Genomic DNA, 10,550 nt, shown 5'->3' on the forward strand with positions numbered 1-10,550 from the left:
GCCTTTTTGAATCATCTCAAACTCTCTTCTGGGCAAGCTTTGGACTTGTTGATATCAGTAACTTTGAATTAACGGGAATAAAAAGTTATACTCGATTCTGGGGTCTTTTAATGTTTGGATCCTATTCTGTAATCAATGTGGTCGTATTGCTGAACCTCCTCATAGCTATGATGAGCAATTCTTACAATATTATCTCAGTAGGTTCTTTTTTTTTTTAACAAAGTTACTTAAAAATTTTCTTTTAAACATTCTAATTGTTTACTATTCATGATGTATTAAGAAATTTTATACATGAATATGACAAATCTAGTTTAAAAATGCTAGTTTAATTAAAAACTTCAAATAATAAACCACGAAAATTACTTTTTTACACAACCCTTTTTTCATGATCTTTCCCCCTCTAAACTGTTACTTTTACAGAAAAATGCTTAAAATGGTATTACAGGCAAACTCACTTTCAGAAGATCCTGTTAAACGTTGAAGAGTTAGAACCGTAATACAGTGCAAATTTGCTGCTATTATAATGAGGTGTGAAATTTATCTCCGTTTCCGTACAAGTTGAACCATAATATGGTGCAACCAAGTTTAAGAGATGCGATAATCTAGTTCCATTTAGTGCTAAATTAAGAGAACGCTATACCGTGGAAGAAACTTTTCATGGGGAATTCTGCTTCACTTACATTACTATTTTAAAATTTAAAGAAACTTGAGTTCAGATAAACCTAGAGTAAAACATAAAGTTTCGAAAGCTGAAAAAAAAATTCCAAATATCAAAATACGAACAAATTATTCCAAGATTACTTAACAGTTGCGCAATCCTGAATATTCCTGCCATAATTTGTTTGCGTTTTGCAGTATTGAAAGTTTTTTTTTTCGATGTTTGAAACTTAATGGTTTATTCCAGATTTACCTGCACTTTTTCTGTACTTTAAATGTTAAATTATTTATGTAGGTGAAAGAAAATTCGTCATGAAAGATTTTTTTCCCCAGTATAGCGTTCGCTTAAGGTTGCGGCATATTTAAACGATATAATACATAATTCAACTCGCTCCAAGATTTTAGCAATGCAATTTTGGTTTATTTTAATTTTTTGCATCTAATCTTTTTGATAAAATATTCGAAGATTTTTATGAAAAACGATAACTAAAGAGCGTTTTTGTGATAGAAAAATATCAGGAAACAATAGGAATATTCAATTTTCCCAATTAATATCGCCTCATTTAATGAACTGGTTGAAAAAAATTTTTTTTATTCATATAGCTCACCACAACACGTTTTTAAACAGAAAACCTTTCACTTTTATAAGCTCTTCCAAAAATTCTAAAAAATTTTGATAAATATTGCACTAAAATAACTCTTATAGCTGTTTTATATTTTCTCCTCATATACGAAACATATCTACATTTTGAAACCTGGAAAAAAATGAAATATGTCAATTTTTTTCCCGATTACATTTTTATAGCAATTTCAAATATTAAAAAGTGGATAAGCATGATCAACATTTTCGCCGAAAATGAATTGATGAAAAATGACTTCAGTATAGCTTCATGATTAAAATTCTTCTTAAGACTATCAGCTTGAGACAAAAGTTTTTTCCGTCAGTAACTCACAATCTGGTTTGTTTGAAAACAACTTTTTACGCTATAAAGACCTAAATTAATTTAATTTTTTTTCAACGGATTCATGTCCCATACAATATCAGGGGAGGGTTAGCCGCAATCTTGAAAATATTGTCCCAATAGTTAGATCACAGTCAGGGTCAAACGTTTGAACTCCTCTACGTAAATTTCACTTTTTACGCTGTCGACGTATCTCCGAAACTAATAAAGTGAAGCAAAATATGTTTGCACGCGATTATGAAACGTGCCTATCTTAAGAAAATCCAGGCAAAAAAAATTTCATACATTTGCTTGCTATTTTTTTATTAATGAGCTGAAAAGGTATACAAATATTTAAATAAATGTAAATGTAGTAAAGAAAGAATTAAAAAGAGTATACGTAGTTTCAGTGACAAATTTCAAAATTTTAAGGGTCGATCAGTTCTTAAAACACAAAAATTTAAAAATACGACTTCTCTGAGAGGGCAAAATAAGCAAAGAGAGAAATTAGTATGAAGAGGTCCAAACTTCCAAACTTTTACCAAATCTATTGAGACTATATTTTCCAGATTGAGGCTTCCACTTCCTTAATTTTGAGGCTCAGTCCAAAAAGGTATGTTTACGCAGGGAAAAACCATTTTCAGTTTTTCTGTCTGATTTCATAACTTAAAATATCGTCTGTTAAGTTAATTAGCATATTTAAGGATGTACCCACGAACTACTAAGATTGAGACCTTGTACGTTACAACCTTATCAGTAAATCAAATGTCATAGCAGGTGCTTTTTTTGCGCATTATGCACATATTTTTACTCAGTGTACATGATAGGAAAATGTACAGATAAAATGTTGATGTGAAATTGTCGTCTGTATTTGTAAATATTGCCAAAAAATTACTTACAAAATAAGAAATATGTTTTCTGAAAAAGAATAGATATTATACGGATATTCATTGCGCAAATTGTATTAAATTATTTCATATTTTCGTAATTTAGTAAAACTTCTTTTTTTAAGCAATATTTAACTATATTTTTTATGTAAATAATCAATTTCTTCGGATACTTTTGTTCGAATTTCAAACGTATAATTTTAACTGAAACATTATTCGCAAATAGAACTATTCATATATTTTGTGTGGAACAGTCAATGTTAAATAAAAATTTATTACGCATTTTGAATTGAGTTGTTCATATTAATTAAAAATTGTATATAAATATTTAATGACTACGAATATTTTTATCAAATTTATTTATACTTTCCACATTTGAGAGCATTAATGTATATTTTCTTAGGAAAGAGCTGATGTAGAATGGAAATTCGCCCGAACTACTCTTTTCATGAACTATTTTGAAGAAGGAAGTACAGTACCCCCACCCTTTAATATATTTCCCACTTTCAAACACTTTTTACGCTTATTTGGAAAGAAGACTTCGTTCAGAGACATGTCATTTAAGGTGAGAATTGAAAAATTTATTATATATAAATTAACGAAATTAATTGAGCCTAGTGTAGATTGTCCATAAGAAAGAAATCCACTATAAATTATAATTATTATTATTTTATATAGTTAGATTGTGCACTTGTAAAAAACACTTTTTATGAATAAGTTGAATAACAGCGTATGAATTAAACAACGCTGCTAAAGTAGTGCTGTATTACTAACGTACGAAGAGGCACTAAAATCCACTTATTTTAAAATTTTAGTAAGAAAAATTGGAAAATTTTAAAATTTGAAATAAGAGTTAAATTTGGGGGGGGGAGTTATAAAAATTTCTATAAGAGTTTTCAAGGGTAAAAAGTTTTAAAGACACAGAAAAAAAATGAAAACTTCTGACAACTTCTTAACTGAAGTATTTCATTTTGTGTTAAACACAGATTTTTATAAAATGTCTTTAACTTCTGAGTTAAATAACGAATCTAAGTTACAAACGTAATAAAAATTATAAGAAATGCCAACTTCAACAGTTATTTAAAAATTGATTCGTAATTACTTCCCTTCATATATATTGTTAAAATCTATGTTTAAAATTAAGTCAAAAATTACACTCATAAAGGGCCGCTAATTAAAATTCAAACGAGGTTAAGACATAACTGAAATCTAATCACAAGTAAGAAAGGAGAGTCTGAAAAGATACATGCCTTTTGAATAGATGGAGTATGCTAAGATAAGTTAAATGGCAATTTTCTTTTTAATTTCTTAAGACAATAAAAGTTCTGATGTTTTTCATCACGCCTTTCAACTTGTGATTTGGCAAACTTAGAAAGTAATACAATTTCTTCCTCGCGTAAAGATTAATTTGTGACAACTAATGTGTATGATTTTTATCTTAAATTTTGACATGGATACTAGAAATATATATTATTAGGAATGGTTAATGTGGAGCACCCAGTACATGATGCTTAGCATTATTTCAAATCGTGTGAATATATAAAAAGTCCTCTGTAAAAAGCGTAGCATTTATTTTGATTGTACGAATTTCGACGAGTACCGAGTTTTCCAGGCGTGCACACGGCAATATTATGTAAAAATTTAAAAAAGTTGCATTTTCTCTGTAGAAATTTAACCTCTTGAAAATAATTTCATGTTTTAAAATTCAAAAACAAATTTATATTTTACCTCGGAACAAGGAATTCAAACTTTTTCAATTGTATATATAATTGAAAATATTTTATCTTCTTTAATCCTATTTATAAAAAAATGTCAAATGTATAATTTTTTCTGATGCAATATCTTATTAATTTTCCCAAAAATTCTGTTTTTGTTAATGTTAAGTAATCTCCTGATTTTCAATTTGGAATCAGCCTCTCACCACCAAATTTGTAAAACATATCTTCACTTTAAATATATATTTTTAGATTTAATGTGAAAAAATGCAAGATTTAATTTATATAAAACTTATCTGTACCTGATGAATAATTAAATCAATCACAGTGAAGGTAAAATAAATGCATCAGTTTGGTTATCGAGATAAATCATAATAATTGCGATTTATCTCAATAATAATTCGTCAGTTTTTACCAATATTCTATAATATTCTATAAATATTAGTTTTCTACCTTTAATGTGCACAATTTTTGTATCAATTTTTGTCAGGGATTCTCAAAGTATTTATTAAGAACAGAGATTGCGTAACGACCTGTATATTTTGACTATACACCACTATGGATGTTGTAAAAGTTACTTTCTTTATTTACATACATAATCATTGAATTTTAATTTTTTTTTTAAAAACCTCACGAGAGAATAATAATTTTAATCTCTTGTTTTCCTTTTAGAAAAAAGAAACGAAGATGAAAGAAAGAGATACCATTTATCAGGTAAATTTACAAGTAATATATACGAAATGAGAAAAATTTTATGTTAAACTGATCATTAAAAATCATGAATAAAATTAAAATTCCATGACTTTTTGACAATAGTCAATAAAAAGGCTTAACGCTTTTTAGAGTTATAAAGAAGCAAATCAAAATTTGAGCTTACTTAATTCTAATCTTAAAATAGCTATAATTACTTTCGACAGAATATAGAATATTTATTTGTAATTATTTGAAAAATTAAAGATAATATTGCGAAACTAAACTAGAAAGTAAGTACCATTTGCGCTTATATGACTAAACGAAGGGCACACCTGTGCAGTTATTTCCTTTGACTCTAGAATGAATTAACAGATACATTTTGTTCAATTACGTTCTCGTTTGATGACATTGTTTGCGGATAATCATATTTAAAACAATAGAGTGACCTGCCAGCAGATATATAGCAGTTCCTGTGAAGTTTTTGAGTGCGAGAAGTGTTCGATCTTGTAAAATACATTTGGCTATAAACAATTCTCTCATCCTTCTCATAGTCCGGACATACACTCTTTGTGAATAGATAGGAGTCCTATACGTACTTTTCCCCTCTCTATTACCATGGATTCAGGAAACCTTGCTTTCTTTTCTCCACTGCAGTATATCTCAATTAGAAGTTGGAATAGACTAACATGGGGAGGAATTATGATTTGTCGAAACCATAGTAACAAAGAGGGTAAACGAGTGGAGAATGGGAAAATCATGTTACTTTGAGCTGTCTCTTTTATTTGTAAAAAGCACAGCTCCGTCCGACTTCTAATTTTTTCTCCTCTCACGTAATTTCTTAACAATCAAAATTTAGTAAGTGGTGGTAAGATTGATATAAATAAATTTAGATCACAAATGGCTGAATTCTGCAAAGCAGATATGTTGCAATTAGTGCCAAGGACATTCCCATGATGAATAAATTAAAAAGTGGTTAAAACTAACATAAATTTAATCAATTTGCCAATTTTTAATACCTATTTGAGCTAAGGTTGCACAAGGGATAATGCACTCTTCTCCCAATCAGGCGATTCAAGTTCTAATCCGGGCGATGGCTGGTTGATTCGTATACTGTTCTCGGTTTTCACCAACCACAGTTCTAATTGAAACTGTTACCCAGTACTAGACAAAAAGTGTGCCAGAGTCTCAGGGCCATTCATAGGTTTTCTATTCATTCATAGGCCATTCATAGGTTTTGTGGTTTTCCTAGACATGTATCGCAATAACGGGTTAGTCTCATCGAAAAGCCTTCCACGTAGGCAAGTTTGCCGACGTACTTGATCCATGAACTCCTTTGTCTTCTAAGATTAATCAAAAGTAACGAGTCTATGAAGTTGAGCATTGATATGAATGCCGACCGGCCTGTGTAGGGGGCATGGAACTGTCCTTGCATCAAAAAAGGTCCTGGGTTCGACACCCGGGCAAGGCATGGATGTTTCTTTCTCTCTCTATGTGTTCTATGTCCTTTCTCCTTTGTGTGTGAATGTGTGTGAATGTGACCCGCCCTATAAACGGGTTGTGGCTGTGTGAATGACGCGACAGAAGTCGAATTCCTGACCATAGATGGCGCCAATGAAAAACGGGAACAATCGCACCCCCACTGCCTAAACAGGCATACGACAAAAAAAAAATAATAATAATTTGATCTGAATTGTTCAACGCTCTGTAATAAAATAAAATATCCAAACTGTAAATACTTTCTCGGTGAGCTTTTACAATCACTAATATTATTTATTTTTGAGAAAGTGATGCAATGTATATTTGTAGAGTGTGATGTGCAACCTTGTTTGGCGATATGTAACTGCTCAACAGAAAGAGACAGAGAGTCATCCAGTAACAGAAGATAATGTGAATGAGTTACGACAAGATATATATTCATTCCGTCATGATCTCATGCGGGTACTTAAAGGTAATGGCATGAACACAAAGGACATAGAAAAAGAAAAATTTGATGGTAGGTTATTATTTAAGTTTTATTTTTTCTTAACCATTCATGCCAGCCATTTTCCATACTGATATGATATGTCATAAAAGCCAGAATTTCTAATTGAGTTTCTGTTTCTCATTATTTCATTTGAAAATATTAAAACATCCCTAAAATGAAGTACGACCGTCAAAAAACTAAGAAAAGTTTACTTACGACCGTACAGAGCGCAAAATGAAAAATGGACCACCCTAAATAACTTTTGATCTAACAATCGGATATGCACGTTCTAGGACTCAATCTTAATAGTTCGAAGGGGGTGACCACAAATATGCTAATTAATCAGTGGTGATGATAGTTTAAGCTACGAATTTAGACACAAAAACGTACTTTCTATGAATAAACATACCTTTTTTCCGATCAATAAGGATTTCTCACTTCCAAAAGATAAGGAGTAGCCGCAATCTCGTAAATATGGTCCATATAGTTTTCTGATGAGATCGGTCCGAAGTTTTGATCCCTTAATGTTAATTTTACTTTAAGCGTATTTCGCTATATCTATTTAACCCCTTCCTTCTCGCTCCCGTGAAAATGACGGGGTGAGGTTTCGCCCTCTATTTCTCGCTCCCGTGATATTGACGGGCTGGAGTGTTCAGTAGTAACGCGCCAATGAGAATAAAACTAATTCATTTCTTTTGCCGGAAAACATTTTATTTCTCAATTTACTCACCAGATGGCAGTACCAGGATATTTTTAAGATAATTGTAGATAGTTAGTTTATTTTAAACTAGTTGCAGCACTTCTCAAATACGTAATACAAATACAAAAGACAAAAAAATAGGCACTTTTATGACCGTTTTCTTGAAAATTAACCGATCGTTAAGGGATTAAGGGAAATGAAAAATTACTGCACCCAAATATAAAATTCGTTTATCGAAAGATAAATTCATGGAAAAAATAACTTTTTGCAATTATTTATAATTTTTTATTATTTTATTTAATAATAGTCGATGGAAGAAATTATTATAACTAATGTCATTTTTTACATAATTTTAAAAAAATGTAATTTTGCATGGAAAATATAAAATTTGAGGGAAATCGGTCAAATAGTTCTTGAGAAATCAAATACAACCTTCTTAAGTTCGATAACCACGTCAAATCTGGCTTATATTTTATAATTCAGTTTCACAAATCAATATTACATGTCAGCTGAAAGGCAGAGGCAGACAAATATAGCAGGTGTATTGGCTATTAACACAAGCGGAATTATTTTAGCTTAGACATTTTTCTTTCTTTTTTATAAATATTTGTGTGTGTGTGTTTTTCAGTCCAGAGAAGACAAGAAGTAAGTTACTCCCTATAAATGTGTATTTGTATATACACTTTCTAAATAGTTGTTTCATTGTTATTGGTTTTCTTTTTGTCCATTTGCAGCACGAAATCAAGGTAGCTTTATTTGTGTGGAACGCACTTGAGTTTTCTACACCAATCCTGCTAAATCATTGTTAGTTTAAGCTCTTATTCCGTAATTTACAAAAGATAAATAAAAAGGGGCTGTTACAATATGTAATAAGTATATTCATTCATAGCATAATATCTACTGTTATTAAAATTGTTCAATAAAAATAACCTAAAATGGTTATTAAAGAGCAAGTTAAAAATTTACTTTCTCGATATCATTTCTTAATTCGATACTAATGAACAAGTGTGTAGTCTAGTAACTGCATATGAAAGTGTAACATAGTGTCTCTTCTGTAACATAGTGTAACATAGTGTAATCTTTCACGGCAAGGAACTTTTGAGTGATTAATATCCGAAATATTCCTCATTAGCTCTATGACTACACTTGCTACCTTCTCCCTTACTTACAGTTATATCTGTTTAAAATACATGTTAAATGTCTATAACGAATTTTCATCGTTCTTTTTGTTTTTTAGAGCTTTTTTAATTCTTTATCTTATTATAAATGTAATAATTTCAAAAAATGAGAAGAGTATTGTTTTCTAATTTTTATTTTATTTATTTTTACTAACGTTTCATGACATTTAAGTTTCAGGAAAGCGACTTCAGATACAAAAGAGACGTTTAATAAAAGATTTTCAAATTGGATTGATGGAAGTATGCACTGATGAAGCTGCTCCTGAAGTTGCGAGTAATAAAAGCATGCTTGCAAGATTGGTTGGTCTTAGTGGAAATGAAAATAGAAGCTCACAGAGATGGAGAGATCTCATTCAAGCAGCAAAAAAATCTAAGATAATTGGTAATAGAGATTCAGACAGTGGACGATTTGGAAGCATAAAAAAGAAAAATGAACAAGAACAAGACCAAGAAATAAAGAAACAAGATACAATGAACCCACCAAAAGATAGAGTGGAATCAGAAAATTATCAAACTTCTGAAAGTAACTTATATCCAAAGCTTTCTCCAAAAGATAAACCTGAAACAGAAAATTATCAAACATCTGGAAGCAATTTGTATCCTAAAATTCCGGAAGAAGACTTGACTTCTTCAATGCAATTCACCAAGACTGTGACAACACAGCCGATTTCAACAGGCAGTCCCACACTTAAAGCGAGAAATATGACTGAAAGCAAACCATCTATCAACCAACCAATTCAGCCAATTAAGAGTTCTTTGAGTCAAGGAGTGAAACTTTCTCCTGAAGCTCTTTTAAGACACTCTCCACAAAAAGCAAAAGACATGAAAAAACAAGCTCCACAGCCAGTTGAAAAAGTTTCTCAAGATCAAGTTTGTGCCAGTGTCAGCAAATCACCAAAATTCCGACCACCACCAATTATTCCACGTGAAAAATCAGACCTTATGCAAAATAAAACAAATGATAATCCTTCTATTAAAATGAAAACAAGCAGCGAACGAGCAACCTGTAAAGATACTTCAATTACAGTATCAACGTCACCAGAGAAAAAACAATCGAAAGCTGATCCTATGATGTCAGTAAATATGAATCAAAGTACTAAGGAAATCGGAGAGTTAATTGATTTTAATGAAAATAAGGACACTGAACGTGCGTTGAATGTTACTCCAGGAAATATCAGTACATTCAGTGGAGTAAAACAGAAAATTCAGAGCTCAGAACGAAAAGACAATCTATTAGAAAACGTAAGTTCTATTGCATCTCCCATGCCATCTAGCCAGAATCCTCTGACATCAGTCGCGCAGACTAATCCGAATCTTATTGCTTCTTCCATGCAATCTAATCAGAGTCCTATTCGGTCAGTCCCGCAGACTAATCAGAATCTTATTACTTCTACCACGCAATCTAACCAGAGTCCTATTCGGTCAGTCTCTCAGACTAATCAGAATCTTGTTGCTTCTACCATGCAATCTAATCAGAGTCCTATTCGGTCAGTCTCGCAGACCAATCAGAATCCTATTACAACAGTCACGCAGGCAAATCAGAATCCTGTTGCTTCCACTACGCAGGCTAATCAGAATTCTAGTCAAACTACACTTGATAATCAGTCCAACGTTATCGAACCAAACAAGAGCAAGCATCCAATAGCTCCTTTATTTGAAAGCAAAGGTTGGCTTTAGAAGCCTATTCTGCTGAAACATATCATTTATGTCTGCTGCTCCTAAAAACAACTAAATTTAGACTCAATATGAAACTTATATATTTAGTTAAATATATTTCTGCATAGAAACGAAAAATAATGTATTTTACAATTTGGAT

At 31.2% G+C, this 10,550-nt stretch overlaps 1 protein-coding gene across 1 annotated transcript in view; it reads left to right on the forward strand.

Moving 5' to 3' along the window:
- The window catches only part of LOC107446666 (transient-receptor-potential-like protein), a 31,564-nt gene extending 21,014 nt beyond the window's left edge, over nucleotides 1-10,550 (forward strand). Inside the window, exons 11-15 of the mRNA XM_016061366.5 lie at nucleotides 2-197; nucleotides 2,889-3,050; nucleotides 4,873-4,914; nucleotides 6,700-6,886; nucleotides 8,907-10,550. Coding sequence (XP_015916852.2) covers nucleotides 2-197; nucleotides 2,889-3,050; nucleotides 4,873-4,914; nucleotides 6,700-6,886; nucleotides 8,907-10,411 — 2,092 coding nt within the window. The 3' untranslated portion in view covers nucleotides 10,412-10,550. The remainder of the gene's footprint in view (nucleotide 1; nucleotides 198-2,888; nucleotides 3,051-4,872; nucleotides 4,915-6,699; nucleotides 6,887-8,906) is intronic.

The sequence above is a fragment of the Parasteatoda tepidariorum genome, chromosome 11, assembly GCF_982258835.1.
Source record: "Parasteatoda tepidariorum strain Cologne lab strain chromosome 11, Ptep-v5.0, whole genome shotgun sequence".
NCBI lineage: Eukaryota > Metazoa > Arthropoda > Arachnida > Araneae > Theridiidae > Parasteatoda > Parasteatoda tepidariorum.